The sequence below is a fragment of the Pocillopora damicornis genome, chromosome 3, assembly GCF_964200805.1.
Source record: "Pocillopora damicornis chromosome 3, jaPocDami1.2, whole genome shotgun sequence".
Lineage (NCBI taxonomy): Eukaryota > Metazoa > Cnidaria > Anthozoa > Scleractinia > Pocilloporidae > Pocillopora > Pocillopora damicornis.
The window spans coordinates 10,830,369-10,848,494 of NC_142672.1; the positions used below are offsets into that span (position 1 = coordinate 10,830,369).

General features: G+C 38.7%; 1 protein-coding gene and 1 pseudogene across 3 annotated transcripts; one reads left to right on the forward strand and one right to left on the reverse strand.

Annotated features, from left to right (window-relative positions):
- Positions 1 to 1,826: 1,826 nt before the first annotated feature.
- LOC149048209 (uncharacterized) lies at positions 1,827 to 7,177 on the reverse strand. 2 transcript variants are annotated; one of them, XM_089201708.1, is made up of 4 exons: positions 6,543 to 7,177; positions 4,783 to 6,050; positions 3,045 to 3,862; positions 1,827 to 2,178 (listed from the first exon to the last, which is right to left on the reverse strand). In XM_089201708.1, the coding sequence occupies exons 2-4, from the start codon at positions 5,960 to 5,962 to the stop codon at positions 1,984 to 1,986; spliced, it is 2,193 nt and encodes a 730-aa protein (XP_089057834.1). In that variant the 5' UTR covers positions 5,963 to 6,050; positions 6,543 to 7,177; the 3' UTR covers positions 1,827 to 1,983. The 2 variants fall into 2 exon arrangements, with proteins under 2 accessions (XP_089057834.1, XP_089057835.1); XM_089201709.1 differs by lacking the exon at positions 6,543 to 7,177 and having other exon boundaries at positions 4,783 to 6,099.
- On the forward strand, positions 6,963 to 13,435 carry LOC149048210 (uncharacterized; annotated as a pseudogene). Its single transcript, XR_016184716.1, has 5 exons — positions 6,963 to 7,436; positions 8,716 to 8,857; positions 9,390 to 9,820; positions 11,463 to 12,152; positions 13,131 to 13,435. The product of XR_016184716.1 is annotated as an uncharacterized LOC149048210 (transcript).
- Positions 13,436 to 18,126: the final 4,691 nt, after the last annotated feature.

Below are 18,126 nucleotides of genomic sequence, written 5' to 3' on the forward strand. Positions count from 1 at the left end.
ACGCATTAAGCATTTGTTACCGTTTAAGGCGCGCATCCTTTTTTTATAAAAGCCTTGTTATGCCCTTATTCGAGTATGCTGATTTAGTTTGGGGAGACAAACATAATGTAACTTTAATGTCTAGTTTGCAAGTGCTTCAAAATAAGGCGGCTAAAATAATATTAGATCGACCACTGTATTCCTCTGCGTCTGATGCGTTAACTACACTGAAGTGGTTAACACTAGAAAAAAGGCGCTTCCAGCGCCGATGCGTACATGTATATAAATGTCTTAATGGTCTCACGCATCACGAACTAACATTAGTCACTCAGCAAGAACAGCATAGTTACAACACAAGAAATAAAGCAAACCTCAAAATTCTATCCGTTAAAAGAAACTGGGGCAAACAAAGAACTGGCTATCATGCTGTAAGTGATTTTAACTCGCTGGACAAAACTATACGAGCCTCTGATAATGTAAATATTTTGAAGCGTCAGATTTTTAATTCATTGATTTAAGTTTTGTATTACACATAAGATACATTAGTTTTTAGTAGCATCTTTTAGCATTTTTATTCATTGTAAATTTTTAATTTTTAATTTTCGAGGTCCTTTTTGTAAACCACTTTTTAGTGAAAAAGTTTCCTCATTAAAGATTGTCATTATTATTATTATTATTAGCGTTTGGCAGGAAGTCTTGACCTGCTGACGACAGTGCAGAAATCAGAACTCTTAAAATAACCAAAAAATTTGCATCCAAGGATTGCGCTCATCATGATTATCATTTGAGAGTTAGGTGCATGAAAACCTTGCAAAAACTATGCCAAAATGTTACTATTACTAGTGGCTGAGTACGAGCGTCTTGTTTCGCAAAAAAAGTCACCTAAGGGGAGAATAGTTCGGAAGAAGAAAACGGACTTTTCAAAATAAATCAGCTCCTCAAATCACAACTCTAAATATTTGCTGTCACCGCTATTAGCACGTGCCATTGCACACGATGCGTAACAGATTCCATACAGACAGTTTACGGGAAAAAAAGGGATGGATTTTTCTAGACAATTAAGCAAAATTTGTCAACTCTTTTCCTGAGAGTTCGAATATCGAAACCAGTCGGTCAACCAAGTGAAAAGAAATGAAATAAACTTCAACCGAGAAAAAAAAGCGATTGATTTCCTCGATTATCGAGCACGAACTTCAGAACAATTGCAATTTTCTTGCCAATGAAGATTCTACTATAGATTTCAATGCAGTTAAATACCGAAAATCAATCTTTAATTCTTAAAGTAGGAGAATAAAACAGTCAACATTTCAATACAACGGTTGACAATACAATCTACAAGACTGCATACAGGAGTCTTCTGTTCCGGTATCACTGGCGATTGATCGCATTCGATCAGATAGGATCATTTAATGGCGACTGGCGGACTTAAATTTACCAAATCATAGGAAAAGCGTGAAAAATCACCCAATCCTTTCTCTAACTCCGATGGAATCCATTGCTAACTTTTACCTTCGCAATTTTCAGTGGCATTCCGTGCATAAATCGAATGTTCCATTTCGCTTGCTATGGGGGCAGTCAACCTCCGCTAACAGAAACCTCATTGAAGTAGGCACTTCTTCAATAATCAGACACGACGCTACTGTCTATGCAACATTGTAAACATACAGTTTCAACTTTTAATGTGGGACGTCTACATCTTGTGCGGCAATTTTTTTGGTTCACTCTGAAGTCTGATTAGGGGATTTCAACTGTATTAAATAAAGAACTTCAGGTTTCAGCGCCCACCATATGCTTAACATTCATCGTTCGTCTGAGAAGGTGGAAAATTCGACATTTTTGAGACAGGATGTCAATTTGAAAATTTATTTCTCTTGACCCATAACACATGCAAGAAAATCTTAAAGGAAGCTTGAACTTTAAAAAAAACTACATATTCGGTTGTACTAAAATCTGTAGCGAATCTACTGCTGGTAACAAGTACTAACGGTTTATCTCTGTGGAAAATTACGTCGACTCCAAATTCTCGATAATCTCTTCCATACATGGTCTTCTGTCAGGCTCTGTCTGAATGCAGCGCCGTATCAGACCTCGAAAACCGTGATTCGTTACCATGGCTACTTGCCCTTCGCGATTTTGAGGCTCTGGTAGTTCCCGGACACACATTTCGCAAAGGAGAACTCCAAAACTGTACACATCGATCTGAAAAGGATACAAAGAGCAAAAACTAATCAGAATAGCTCAGATTCATTAAAGAAAAACCAATCGCTATATTTTCCTTTGCTTTGCAAGGCGGGCACGCTCTTCCAGGTTAAAAACATGTAATAAATTGTTTTATCAGTGAACTGTTACAGTCGTAAAATGGTTAGAAAAACCGGCTCATATATATTTTCAACAGATTTAAAAGAAGAAAGGGAGTAAGTTTCTAAAGAAAATGTGGTGCTCCGTCTGTGGGAGAGTATAACAGGGTAATTTGGTAGTATCAACTGAGTTGATAACGGAAATTGGCCACAGTAAAGAATTTGAAAGCTGACGATTCGAGCGTTAGCCCTTCGTCAGGGCGAAACAAGGAAGGAGACAAAAGGAACGCTCGGGTTTTGTTTTACTTGATTGGTTCCAGAACTACACGCGCCTCTTTCTCAAACAATCAATACTTGATCACTCGCGTTTTTCAGCGCTTCAGAAAGTTTGCTTTTTCAATTGAATTCGCATTCAGTCTTGGTTTCACAACACTTAAAAGATACACGCATAGGTTACTGTTGGGTACAACAGCATTTCAATAATTTGAAAAGACTGACCAACGAAAACTTCCTATCAATTCATTCAGTCACAATTTTTGAGCGCACAAAAGAATGTCGAAGATCAGTGAGCTCCAAGTCTCACTTGCAGCGCTGTCGTTTTCATTATTTATATCAGCAATGTTACGTTTGTGACACAAGGTTTAGAAGCTTAAGAGTTAGTGTCTTCTGTCAGATCAGGTTTGGAAGCACCGGGCACTGATATAACTCGGTGAAAACTGGCTCAAAGAAAGTCTAATTCAATAATTTAATGAACGCACATCAACCAACCTTAATTGTCTGATTTGAAGTGAGTGCGTCTGGCGCACTATATATCATAGCACCAGGGGCAACAGTCATGGTCTGTTGCATGAAGTTAGCGGTTCCGTAATCTGAAACTTTGCCCCGCCATTGTTTACCTTGTCGCCATAGCAACACATTCGCACTGCTGATGTCACGGTGGATAATGGGAGGTTTGCTCAAATGTAAGTAATTAAGTGCTTGTGCTATGTCCACGGATAAAATAGAGATGTCTGAAGTAGGGAGAGGCTGCCTCTCTAACAGTGTTCGTAAACTAGATTCCATAAGCTCTGTTACAAATAAAGGAGTCCCTTCATCATTTGTAGCCCCAATGAATTGTAGCAAGCAAGGATGGCGGCACCTTGATGCAATGTTCATTTCCCGCTCAAACAAACGTCTGTTATGCGGAGAAAGTATCAATTCATGGATCTGCTTCACAGCCACTTTGCAGCCTCTAAATTTTCCTAGCAGGACTGTGCCCCACCCACCCACGCCAAGACAGGTATCTGTCATGAGAATCTCATCCCGTGATAAAACCCAATCACGGGACACTTTTTGTTTGCACTCATCCAGTGTTTGTTGAATTGTGGATAAAGTTTGTTCCAGCTCATTCACATGTTCATCTTTGATTCTCAATTCTCCCTCCAAGCGGGCAATTCTTTGTTCAGCTTCTTCTTTTGCTTGCTTTGTGTTCTCAAGTTCCTCTTGAAGGTCCTCCAGCTCTGTTACAAGGACCTTTCTTTCTTCCTCCCATTTACTTTTCTCAAATTGAAATTTTTCATCTAAATGCTGATGTCCAGAGGAAGCATCTGTAATTTATCAAATCAATTTGAAATTTGTCTCTCACTTTATAATAACTACATGATCTCTTGGAGAACATCCTCTTTTTAGCCCATTAACTCCCATTAACTATTAATTCTCTTCTCTACCTACTACACATTTCCTTGTGAATTAGTTATGAGAACTTGGTGCTAGATCAAGATAACAGTGTCTACCTGATAAGTTTGAATATTCTCATTACCTGTTTGCTGAATAATGTATGGATATTGTAGGGAGAAGTTTCATGCTAATTACTTCTGGGAGTTAAAGGGTTAAGAAGCTGCAGGTGAAACTACCAGTGAAATGAATGAGAAATGAGGGAACCAGCTCAGCCAGACAATTAAAATCTGATTACTAAAGCTACAAAGACACTGTTGGAGACTTAAGTGTAATGCTTCCCCCCCCCCCCCCCCCAATGGTATCTAATAGCTCATTGCCAGCATTTTAGCAATACAGGATATTCTTAATTGACTAAGCTTGTTTACTCAAGATGGCTGGACAGTGTCCTTAGTTTTTTGTTTTTGTTTAATTTATTTCTTTATTTGTTTGCTTTTTTCTTGTTTGCCATTTTATCAACCCTTTGTACACCTAATCCGTCCATTAAAAAAAACAGTGACAACAACAACAACAAAAACTACAACCAAGCGTATAACCATTAGTCGTTACAGAACAAGCTTGGTTAATGAGAAGACAATTAAACAATTTTATTCTAAAAAGGTACATGTTATCAACTGTAATTGCAATTATCAAATCTATCACTGTCACAATTTCACAAAATGACATTAAAACAAAAACTGTGGAAGAAAGGAGAAAATATCACAAAACCAGAGGAACTCTTATACCTCTGAACCAGATGTAAAAACTCTCATAAATTACCTCAGATATAAATATGGAAGAGTAAGTTACAAACCTAAGTTCAAATCTTGTTCCTTTCTGCTGAACTTTTGATCAACTAAAAACTGCATCCACTGTGGTGTAGTTGATGGTAGTGCCACAGACCCTGCCACATTGCTAGGTGACCCTGCTAACAGTGGAAGAAGCCCCAGTGGTTTTGGACTACTTGGGCTGAGTGCTTTACTTCCAGAGTTTGAGGAACCACTGGTTACGAGTGAAGTGATACCATCAAGACTACTTGATCTCTGTGAAGTTTCTATTTGTAGATCAACTGGTGAATATGTGCTGGAGATTTCATTTACATCAAGGGTCCCTGTTAAGTTTGATGGAGCTTGTACATCTAGTTTCTCATTTGCAATGTCACCAATTCTTCCCTCATAGAATTTGTCTGGAGAAGTAGCTGAAGGAAGAGAAGATTCTTTTTCCCTTGACTTTCTCCTCCAAGGAGGTAGTATTGGTTGTTTCCTTTGAAAATCTGATGTATCAGGTTTGCTCATGTCATGCCGACCTCTAGGCATCGGGGGTTTGTACTGTATATCTGTATCCTGATTTTCAGCTTCTACTGACTTTCTCCTCCAAGGAGGTAGTCTTGGTTGTTCCCTTTGAGAATCTGATGTGTCAGGTTTGCTCATGTCATGCCGACCTCTAGGCATCGTGGGTTTGTACTGTATATCTGTATCCTGATTTTCAGCTTCTACTGACTTTCTCCTCCAAGGAGGTAGTTTTGGTTGTTCCCTTTGAGAATCTGATGTGTCAGGTTTGCTCATGTCATGCCAACCTCTAGGTATCGTGGGTTTGTACTGTATATCTGTAACCTGATTTTCAGCTTCTACTGACTTTCTCCTCCAAGGAGGTAGTCTTGGTTGTTCCCTTTGAGAATCTGATGTGTCAGGTTTGCTCATGTCATGCCGACCTCTAGGTATCGTGGGTTTGTACTGTATATCTGTATCCTGATTTTCAGCTTCTACTGACTTTCTCCTCCAAGGAGGTAGTCTTGGTTGTTCCCTTTGAGAATCTGATGTGTCAGGTTTGCTCATGTCATGCTGACCTCTAGGTATCATGGGTTTGTACTGTATATCTGTATCCTGATTTTCAGCTTCTACTGACTTTCTCCTCCAAGGAGGTAGTCTTGGTTGTTCCCTTTGAGAATCTGATGTGTCAGGTTTGCTCATGTCATGCTGACCTCTAGGCATCATGGGTTTGTACTGTATATCTGTATCCTGATTTTCAGCTTCTACTGATATGTCACTCAAAGATAAACAAACCCTTGCAATTTTTCACAAACTACAGAGGAGAAGTTGACAAGACAATAGTTAACAGAAATTAATAATACCCAGGAGAGTCCACTTTTCTAGAAAGAGTTCATGGTACTTGAAAAATATTCACCAAATGATCTACACCCTCAGTATCAAGTGTGAGCTAGAAACTAGGTCTTCACAATTCTATAAGACCTACGAGACAGAATTTCCAACATCAAACTAGGGGTTCTGGAGACACAGATTCCAATCCTTCTGGATTATTCCATTGTCTATTGTATTCAAAATGAATCACCCACACTCCTATAGACAAGTTACCATATCATGCAGATTTCAGATTTCTCCTGGGGAGAACTCGAAATTCAGGACATTCAGGGGACGAGCCGGAAAGGCGAGAACTGCAGATTAAGAAAAAAACTTGATATAAAATAACTGACATGTAGAATTGTACGAAACATTTTAACCCCCCAAAAATTCCAAAAGTACATTAAGTGTGTAGACGATGAATATTTCAGGGTACCTGAAAGGTTGTTCATTGTAGTCCTAAACCAGCGCCATCTTGAATATTTTTATTGTCCTTCCCAGACTTCTCACGGGCAATTTACACATAATGGCGGAAGGAGTGTTGAAGGCGGGTCCCAGCTAGTCCGTTGAAATTTTCGCGACGTTTCCTTTAGTCAAAGTATTTCAGAGCCTAGCTTTCATTTATTTTTCTCTTTGGGAGAGTTTAGATGGAAATAATTATACGTTTTTTTCGCGAAATCACCAAGCCTTTTCTACTCCCACGGCTGCAACTTCATCGTGAAAGTATCCTGCCTCGTCATCGTTCCAATTTCATCATCATCTTCAGCTGATCGTCGCTTGCTATGAAATAATATTTACAGTAAGGGTGTGGTGGTTTATTTCGAATTTTAAAAGCGCGGAAATAACCGTCGGAAAGATGGAAAAGAAGAGTAATTTCATTCTCCTTCGCGATTTGGAAGACCCTTCGACCCAAGATTCTAGTGTACTGTGGGGAATGTTGACGAATTATGTATACGGAACGCAACCTCCAGTAGCCTTGAAGGGCGAATTATTTGAAGCTCGTCCAGTAGAAGAACAACCCACTGGAGACAGCGACAGAATTGCTTTACGTGGGCTGAAGCAGAAGTGTCTGGAGGTCGATTGTCTTAAAGAAGATTTACAAGTAATCACACCAGAAGACGCCCAAATTTTGTTGGCTGTTCAATCCTATAGTGAAAGATGTAACATTGTGAACGACAAGCAGGATCTTCTGAGGTGGGGTTTGACGGAGAATGAAGGATGTCATGTGCTTGTTTGGTTGGATGATTTGAAGAAGAATGTGGATGCAGTTGTTCATTACAAAGGCGCCCTTCCTCCTTATGATGGGATCATGTTTGGTGTTGAGATTGTGGTAAGTGCAGTTATGTCTCCATTTTTCTTCCATCAAGATCAGATCACCATTTCCAAACTGCATTTGATGTAGTTCCTCTGCTTTACTCCAATAGATTTTAGAATATTCTGTGATAGATTCCTGTTTGAATTGCTGCCCATGTGATCAATAAACCTATTTAACTTGCACTATTTACCCATGTCAGGTAATGTGGAAATACTCACGAGAACTGTTTGTTTTTAAATTCCCCCTTTATTCACTTGCATACACATGATAATTTACAAAAGATAAAAACTGGAAATTCTCTTGAGACCTGAAATGAGTAAACAAAACATGCAACCTAAAGAGATCTATTGATAGAGTACTGAGCTTGTTCTAAATGACTTTGCTCAGTCTCAGCAAGTACACATCAGTATATTATTGCAAAATTCTAACCTGACAATACAAACAAAGTAACCAAACCAAAATACAGTGGTAAATGTGAAGAACAACTTCTTAAAAAAAACCTGTTGGTGGACAGTTTTAAACACCTGTCAGTGAACAGTAGGTAATCTGTCAGTGATATGTCAGTGAGTTGTTGATAACAATATTATTTTATTACCATATTTATCCTCCAAATGGATGGTATATTGGAAGGAAAATGTATTCTCTGAATTTTCTGCCAAATTTTGCACCAATGTGTATGTGTGCATTGTCTCTTTTTTACTTTAGACTGTAGAAACTAAGTTATGTTTGTTAGTCACCAAATATTTTTTGTGTCTGCTATGATAATTAAAATGGTCAAAACTTGGAATGTTGTCATAATTGGAGGGAGGGTAACTTTGTGTAAGAAGGACACCAGCCTTAGCATATGGGTGCAAAATCAGTCAATATTTCCTCTGTATTTCTGAGACCCAGTTTACTTTTTATACAGTCAATTCGACTTTTTATACAGTCAACTTTTTACTTTTAATAAGATCAATTTTTACTTCTTATATGGTCAACTTTTTGTTTTTTATATCAGTCAATGTAAGATGTAGACTACAAACCAAGGTTAAAGTGCATACTGGGGGTAAAATGCAGACCAAAGACTGCAGACCAGGGGTAAAATGCAGTTTTTAATTACAATTTACGGAGCTTGCACTTTAAAAAATTTAACACAATATGGCCAATACAATGATTTTTAAGGTTTTCTTTAAAAATTTAAATGAACCATTTTTTAGCCTTTAATAAAGCTAGTTTGAGCAAATAGTTTTAGATAATATATGATTATTTAGGCATCACTTCAAAATAATTTTTCATTGTTCTTATTGATAACCAGGACCCCCGTTTTCAAAACAGAGGAACAACAGATGGAGTATTCAGATGTCAGAGGTACTTCAAATGTTCCCCTGGGGCTGGTTTGTTTGTGTCACTTGATAGAATCACTGCTTCTTTGGAAGAAACAGATCAGCAAGTGAAAGGTACAAAAAGATGGTAATATTTGAATTGGATGAAATGAGAGAGTAGAGAGTAGCTAAGGGTATCTAGAGGTTGTGTGAAGTCAGAGAAAATATCCCTGACCTCACCCCCCCTTCCTTTGTCATGAAGGGACAGCCCTTTATCCTCTCAATCCCAGTTGTCACCCACAACATCAGGTCATTGTCAATTACAGCTCAAGGGAGGAGCTAATATTTAGATCTAGGAGACAAAAATGGTAGATAATATAATAATAATAATATTTTTAATAATTGAATAATAATAATGCCCTTTTAATTGCTGCACATTTCCTTGGAAATTAGCTATGAGAATTTGGTGTTTGATCAAGAAAAGAACTCCTACCTAATGAGTTTGAGTATTCTCACTACCTGTTTTCTGTTTAATGTATGGATATTGTAGGGAGAAGTTATGCATTAATCACTTCTGGGAGTTAAAGGGTTAAATGAAACAACCTGGAAATCTTAACCAGTGAGAAGGGTAACTCTTTTTTTTTGTTTGTTTAATGTATTGATTCAGAAGACAATGACCAAGATGAATACACTTGCATAGGAGAAGGAGTGAAGAATGGTGGAGATGATTCTGGGATGGAAAGCTCAGGACACTCTCTGATTGAAGCTGAGCTTCTTCAAGGAAGGAATGACGCTTTAATTCTGGATGAAAATGACATGGATGGATCAGAAATTATTGACAATATAGAGGAATGTGACACTATCGAGCACGGCTCTGAGAGTCTTGAAAAGGGAGAGAAATCAGGTGAAGACGAAACAGAGGACTTCAAACAGGTATATCTTCAGCAAAAGAAGCTATTGCAGGAAACGCAGTATCGTTTGAAAGAAAGCAATCTGAAGATTGTTAGCTTGCAATATGGTATGCGTGCCTCTAACATCCAATTTTATCAGAAAATCAAGCAATTATGGAAAAAGAATTTGGAATCCTCTTTCATTCTCTGAATGCAGGAAACGTATCCGGAAGACGAACGAAAACAGCTCAGCTTGTTTTGATCGAAACACACATTTTACTATGGTTGAAAGTTATTGATAATCGTAAGCTCAAGTCTACATGTTGAGCGAAAATTTCTTATCCTGTTTGTCACGTTTATGAGCATCATTTCAAATGAAAATCCTCTCCGAGGTAGCCTCACTACCCCAGTTTAAAATGCTTGCCGGCTTCAATTGCTGTTTGTCGCATACGAATAAAGAGACAAGATTCAACATCCTCGTCTTCAAAGACGAGTAGAGCGAGCACACTTTTTATAATATATTAAAGTTCACATGGCAATCAGGTGAACAATCAGGCATGGTTTGATGCTACTCTGGTTTAGAGATTTAATAAATTGTCTAGTGTCTTCATCAGAGGCATGAAGGCACTAGACAGGAGTGTCGAAACGTTGGGTCTATGAATTGAAGCTTTTTCGGTTACATTCATTAAATCTGTAAACCAGAGTAGCATCAAACCATGTCTCACACTTTTCATATTTGCAAGTTCTTCGGGAGTGACCACTTTTCAAAACCCAAATCTACGCCACGTAGTCTACGGAGTTGAAAATCAATCTCCAAATATAAATAAAATTTTTTGAAGAAACGCTGTTTTCACTGTCAGTGTTATGATTGTTACCATAATCTACTGTCATCTTGTGGACTCTTCAGGTGCTATATAAGGGTCATTTAAGAGAAGTAGTAGGTTGCGTGACGAGCATGAACGACCGCTGGGAAAGAGATTAGAGTTCTGAATTAAACCAAGGAAATGAGGGAAATCTCGCTTTCCCTAGTTTCTACGAATACAACAAACAACAAAGCCAGGCGAGGTTTGGAAGCTCGTGTGTGGCCTACTTTGGGCAATATTAGAGGTATTGCGAATGGAAATCATTCTTGAGTTGATGAGAGCGATGTTGAGAACTACGTTTTCATTATTTGATGGCGGAGCGAAAGATTATATAACTTATTACTGATACATGTAAAGCGGAATTAATACTGCAAAATTGTCTCAGGAATGTAAATGGAAATTACGTTGAGTTTTTCCTTCGCAAGTTCCTTTGAAAAAAGGTAGCCTTTTTCCATTTCTGTTGCCATCTTTGCTATCAGTCAATTGTGAATGGTTAACACCCATATCTGTAAAGGGCATGATATTTTCCATTCCTTTCTTCAACATAGAGATTCATTTATTTCGGGTTGAATTTTTTCTTAAGTGTTTCAATTTCAATATCTTTTTAGTTCAGGAAAGCTATAATGTTGTCCCGAGTTGGAACTACTGTAAGCTACTGTAGTTTACGTCCACCCCACCTCCTTATCCACTTAGATTTTCTACGAATTACTAAGGATGCCTAACTGACAGCCATATGCATTTCTTTTCTGGTACAGGGTGAAGGCCAAAAATGGAGAGACGTTAACAAAGACAATACGAACTCCATCAGAGACGGAAACGAGAGCAATGTACAAAAACAGGAAGAACTAAAAGAAAGGAAAAACCGGAAGGAAAACAAATAAGATTTCCGCTGCAACAGACCGAAGAATTTCTTTACAGCTAGCGTTTCATCGAAAAGAAGATTTGCATTAATATTTGGCAGTTGAACAAGAGTGAAAAATGGGACAGCGACCCACAAGAATACGGAGAGAAAGGCTAAGAGATGGTCAGGAGCAACCCATGACAGAACTGAGGGGACAGCTGAGAGCGATGGAAGAACAGATCACTTATCTGCAGCGTCAGTTAAGTACACGTGACTGGGTGATAAGTCGAAATGAAATTTACATGGAGACAAACGAAGTGCTGGGGAAGGGAGCATGGGGTAGAGTTGTTCGAGGGTAATTTCGCCGTTGCGTTGTCGCAGTAAAACAAATACACGACCTTCTACCTCCTCAAGCAAGAGCTGTTTTTGAACAAGAAATCAGCATTGGATCAAGATGCCGCCATCCTTGCTTGTTACAATTTATCGGAGCAACCGATGATGCCAGACCATTGCTAGTAATGGAACTAATGGATCGCAGTTTGAGGTCATTGTACGAGGAACGACGTCTCACCGAAAAAGAAATCTCATTTATTTCTCTGGATGTAGCTCTTACTCTGAACTACCTTCACCAAAACAAACCTGATCCCATCATTCACCGAGACATCAGTAGTGCCAATGTGCTGCTATGGCAAAAACGCGACCAGTGGAGAGCTAAAGTGTCAGACTACGGCACTGCCAATTTTGTGCGCCTGAGCAAAAATAATGGGCCTGGAGCTTTGATTTACTGCGCTTCAGAGGCATGCGGAATAGAGGGGGACCGAATCATTAGTTGTAAGGTTGGTTCTCAATGCCAGTCTCATTACTCAATGTTTCAAGATTAAACGCCTTACCTTTCTGGCTTAATCTCAGATTTATTGAAGTAGCCGTCGACAAGAATAACTTAAACTTTAAGTAGACGGTAGATGTCAAGCCGTCAATTTCTCCCTTAACCCTTTAACTCCCAAGATCTTATTGTCAATTCTCCCCTCTGGCTGTTACAGATTGCCTTGTGGATTTGTTACGAGAATTCGGTGTTAGATGAGAATAAAAAAAATCTCTCTGATAAGTTTGAGTATTCTCATCACCTGTTTGCTCGATAATGTATTGAAGGGAGAAGCCTCATGTAAATCTGGCCCTAAGAAAAGTAGTCAGTTAGGGGACCATACAAGTAGCTATGAACTGATTGAACCCGCCATTCAATTCTATTTGTTGGTTGATCGATCCAAATGAAGAAAATATACAATTACCTAACTAAAAAGGTAATCTTAATCAGTCAATAGACTTTAATGTGCTACTCGCTCGTTGATCCTTGCGTCTTTGTCTGCACTTGGAATGTTTCCTTGTCAAACAACTTGAAATAAGTGCACTCATGAAAAACTGGCTATTACATTGTCACATGATAGGAATCTTATTTATATTTACACTCTTAGATCAGTCTAAGGTCCATTCTTGCTTTTTACTCAAGCTTTTCCAGCTGGCAGCCAAAAGAGTAGTTAAGCTAATGGATATAACGGACGAATCAGCTTGTCATGAAAATTTGCATGTGTAGGCCGGTACAAAGAGGTGTCTTGTTGGTACAGGGTCTTAGCTCGTAAAGCTAATCTGTGTACGCTATCACGTGACTCTTGTAGCAGTGCAGGTCTCATTCAAGTGTGACATCTAAAAATGGAACCAGTCTGCTTGTTTTGTTTCTTATTAGAGTCCAAAACTTCTTTTATTATTACAGATAAACTTAAAAGGTCTAGTCGGTATAATTCCCTTTCTTTTTATCCAAGATTGATGTCTACAGTTTTGGAGTTCTTCTGTGTGAAATAAGTACTGGGGAATTACCAGACCCTGCGTGGCGTGAACAACAAGTTGACAGGGTGAAAAACTCTAACTATCGAACTGTCATTCAAAGATGCCTGGAACCAGAAGCTGGAATGAGAGCAGATATGGAACAGATCATTGATGAACTGGAAACTTTTAAGTTGTAGGGAGATTTTCGAATGCCTACTGACACAATATGTGACTGGCATCATTTTTAAGCTTTGAATAAAGTAGTTGTCGACGAGTTTACGAAATTATTGTAAAACTGGAACCTTAAATGTCTTTAAGAGGCTCACGTTTGGCTCATGTTGATTAATATTTACAAAATTTAAACTAAAAAGCTGAGCGGGCATTTTATTCGGTTAAGTCTCGAACTGAGACTCTTCAGAGCCTACGAACTTCAAGTAGATAAAATCAAATAGCAAACTCCTTCATAATCTTGGCTGAATGATATGTCAACTTGATATATCTCGACTTGCAACGAATCTCCTTTGAAACTTCTTCCACCAAAAATTGATTCGTGTTTGTCAAAATACTTCAAGTTCTACACTTTGGAGCTACTACTATATACAACTTTTATATTATTCGTAAGGAACTTTTAAGCGCAATTTTCATGGTAGCAAAGTACCCTTTTTAAATACTGAAGGACGAGTAAACTGCAAAACCAGATACACCTGTAATGTATTAATAACGCTTGCACTGGGGGAAGCAATTTTCTTATGACGCAAAAAACATGTGTTCGGTTTGTCGTCAATCGCGAAACTACAACTAAATGTAGATACTGTAAGAGTATGACAACAGACACCCTACAGACTAAGACGTGTATTTAAGACTTAAATGGTAATGGGGCCTTAGGTGTATCAATAATTTGTACAAAATAACCCTGAAGCGGGGCACCTCCAGACAGCTCTTTATACGGCCGTTTAGAAAAAAATTTCAAACTTAAAATCACAAGTTTGCATTTAAATGTTTTTTTTCAAAATATAAGAATCATTAAGAGGACCATCTATCCTACACACCCTGTTAGTTCAAAGAGCGGTTACTAACTCGTCATTAAGATTCCAATCCACACTTTAGAGTTTGTTTTTGTACATTTAGTTTGTATTCCTCTTTCTCGTCTTCATGGTAGATATGGTAGATACTAAATTAGCTGGAATGCTGTTTGGCCATCGTTAAATGTGTCCTGAATAGAGACTCATTTGTCAAATTGCCAAAACCTTTCGAAAAGCTAACAACTGAATGAAACATATCACACCAAACAGATAGGAAAATAATGTAGAAAACGTCATTTAGCGTATTCCTCGAATAAGCACCCCGGCGCTTTTTCAAAATTTTGAACAAAAGGAGGGTCACTCATTGGAAGGAGGCACTTAATCAGAGGCCGAGTTTGCTTATTATTCTCCTGTACTGATTCTGCTGTACCGTGATTCCAAGGTTATTTATAGAAACAAACCCCTACTGTTTGAGAAAAAGAGGGAAGAGGGGGCGCTTATTCGCGAGGGGGCCTGCTTGACATTATATCCTGGGGGGTAGGCGCTCACTCGGGGGAGCGCGCTAATGAGAACGTGTACGCCTATTCAAGGAAATATGGTTTCCCCACGGAGACAAACATCAATTTAGCCTAATTCTTTGACGATTTCGTCTATCCCTGGTCTCTTCTTTGGATCACTCTACGTACAGTTTCGTATCATATCTTGAATATTTCGTTTGCTCTTCGCGCCTTTCAGGATCTGGCCGTTCCCTACACATGGCAGAGGAGAACACTAAGACTGTAGACATCAATCTAATGATCATGGCATACTGTGACAAAAAAAAAAATCATTGATAATGGTGCAATAAAAGGTAACGAATCCCATGCAATCCTAAAGTAATTAAAGCGGAATAAATCTAATGGGAACCTAAATACTTCTTTCATCTAAGATAAGACAATAATTCATGTGGCAATGAGACTATCAACTAATCAATAGAGGAAATTATTAGATTATTACTTTTACTTACTTTGAATGATAAAAAAAAACTTTTAACTAAATGGCGAACTGAACAATCGACTTCTCAAATAGCTAATTTCAAAAGAGTGAAGCCAAAAATTAACGGCAATGACAAGTCATGGCCACTCTACCTCTCCCCATTAGGGTTTGAGACATCGTACGCATTTCTGGTGCGCTGCAACGCATATCCCTCGGAGCAGTTGTTATGATTTCCTGCTGGAAACTGGTGGCAATTGAAATGGTTAGCTTTCCTCTCCACTTGCTTTCTTGTCGCCAAAGAAACACGTTATCACTTCGGAATAATGAGAGACGGTTTCTTTTGGTGGAGGTAGCTTATTGCTTCAGTAACATCCTGAGAAATATGAGAGATTTCTGTTTATGTGAGAGGCTGCCCGTCTAACAATTTTCGCAAACTCGATTCCATGAGCTCTGTTACCAGCAGAGACCTCTCATCTCCAATGTTAACCGCTCCTATGAAATGCACTTAAGAAGGGTGACAGCATCTTGAAGCAATATTTACCGTTTTCTCAAACAAGCTGCGGTTGTGAGATGAGACAATATGTTCATAGATATTAAACGTTTTCACGCCAACGGCACCGCCACAATATTTCCCTTCGTAAACAATTCCACAATCTGGCCTATCCAAGATTCTATCTTCCTATCGCTGAATTTGATCGATTGGAATGCTCCAGTCGGCTTATCCTTGAGAAAATTAACTCCGCATTCTTTCTTCCGATTTCCATAAAAATCATCCAGCTCAGTAATTATTCCTTGCATATCACGTCGCTCTTCGAGTGTGGAATGCAGACATCTCTAAATAAAATCTTTAAATACGGGGTTTTCACTCGAGAAATATCTCTCTGCCAATTCTCGACATCAGGCATCTCACCAACGCAAATTTCTAAGAGGAGAACACCAAAGCTGTTGACATCAATCTGCCAAAAGCAAATATTTCGCCAATTAAACACAATTCTTTCAGAACTCAAGTTTGTTACCACTTAAATGGAGAAAGATGTCGGAGATTTGAAAGCTCACACTGAGGTATCTAAACCGTATCAGAGATTCACTGTTTGTGGCACAACAAAATTATCTTAACTCACGTCATTAACGCTTGGTAACATTTCCAAAAACCTTAAAAACAATGAAAACAATTAGAAACAACAACAATTTAATCAACTGATGGGCCCTAAATTTAACAAAGTTGATCAGAATCCGCCAATCTCATGCAACTCACGCACAAATCCTCATCCCCTTATATATCGTTTTCTTCTGTTGATGAACGAGTTAGCATAAATGATGGCAGAAAAAACGCAATTTGTTTGATAGTTCTCACCTCTACATTGCGAGTGTGAGAGAAACTCACATAAATGTAAAGAACTTGGTAACGAATACCTGACCTTGGTTGTATGTAGGTATTTTCATTTGCTGCCTCGAGCACTGTAGAATGGATTTCCAGGTGCCTTTGTCTTGATAGAATTAACAAAGTTGGCACTACCAAAATCCGACACCTTGGCTCGCCATTGGAACCCCTGTCGCCAAAGCAACACGTTTGCACTGCCTATATCTCGGTGTATCATGGGAGGATTTTGGTTATTTCCGGAGAGATGACCTATTCTGAGAGATATTGCCGCTCTGGCAATTTTGGTAATCTCATTTCCATGAGTTCTGTAATAAAATTCCGCTCTTTTAACGTGTCTGTCGCTCCGATGAACTGCAGAAAACAAGGGTAATGGCATCTTGAAGCCATCTTCATTTCTCTTTGAAACAAGCGGTGGTCTTAAGAAATACTATTAAGTCGTGCATCTTCTCCACAGCTACCTTGCAGCCTCTAAAAGGTCCCTTTAAAACTTCTCTATAAGCACCTTTTCCAAAGGACTTGCTCGAAAATGTCTACTTCATCAACAGAGGTAACCTAGGCGCGAGGCTCATCTCGTGTTTGGTGCTTTACAGCCTCTGATCAGCTTCTTTCTCATATAGTTGCCCTTTCTTCATTTCTCGTTTTTGTGGTTCGAGAAGTTACAGAGACTCTTTTATCTTGTTTTTGAGGTGATTAAAACTTACTTCATACCTATTTACTTTCTGCTTATCCTGCGTCTCAAGTGGGAATCTTTCCTCTGAACAATTTTACGAGAGGGAGGGTCACAAAAGGGGTCACATGCACCCTAAGGGGCAACTCTTCTACGCCCTTAATTGAGTTGCAACGAAATACACCAATAATTAATGAGAGTTCTTGTTTAGGCTGCTGATTTAAAAATCAAATGTAGCGTTTGGCAGGAAGTCTTGACCTGCTGACGACAGTGCAGAAATCAGAACTCTTAAAATAACCAAAAAATTTGCATCCAAGGATTGCGCTCATCATGATTATCATTTGAGAGTTAGGTGCATGAAAACCTTGCAAAAACTATGCCAAAATGTTACTATTACTAGTGCCTGAGTACGAGCGTCTTGTTTCGCAAAAAAAGTCACCTAAGGGGAGAATAGTTCGGAAGAAGAAAACGGACTTTTCAAAATAAATCAGCTCCTCAAATCACAACTCTAAATATTTGCTGTCACCGCTATTAGCACGTGCCATTGCACACGATGCGTAACTGATTCCAAACAGACAGTTTACGGGGGAAAAAAGGATGGATTTTTCTAGACAATTAAGCAAAATTTATCAACTCTTTTCCTGCGAGTTCGAATATCGAAACCAGTCGGTCAACCAAGCGAAAGGAAATGAAATAAACTTCAACCGAGAAAAAAAAGCGATTGATTTCCTCGATTATCGAGCACAAACTTCAGAACAATTGCAATTTTCTTGCCAATAAAGATTCTACTATAGACTTCAATGCAGTTAAATACCTAAAATCAATCTTTAATTCTTAAAGTAGGAGAATAAAACAGTCAACATTTCAATACAACGGTTGACAATACAATCTACAAGACTGCATACAGGAGTCTTCTGTTCCGGTATCACTGGCGATTGATCTGCGAT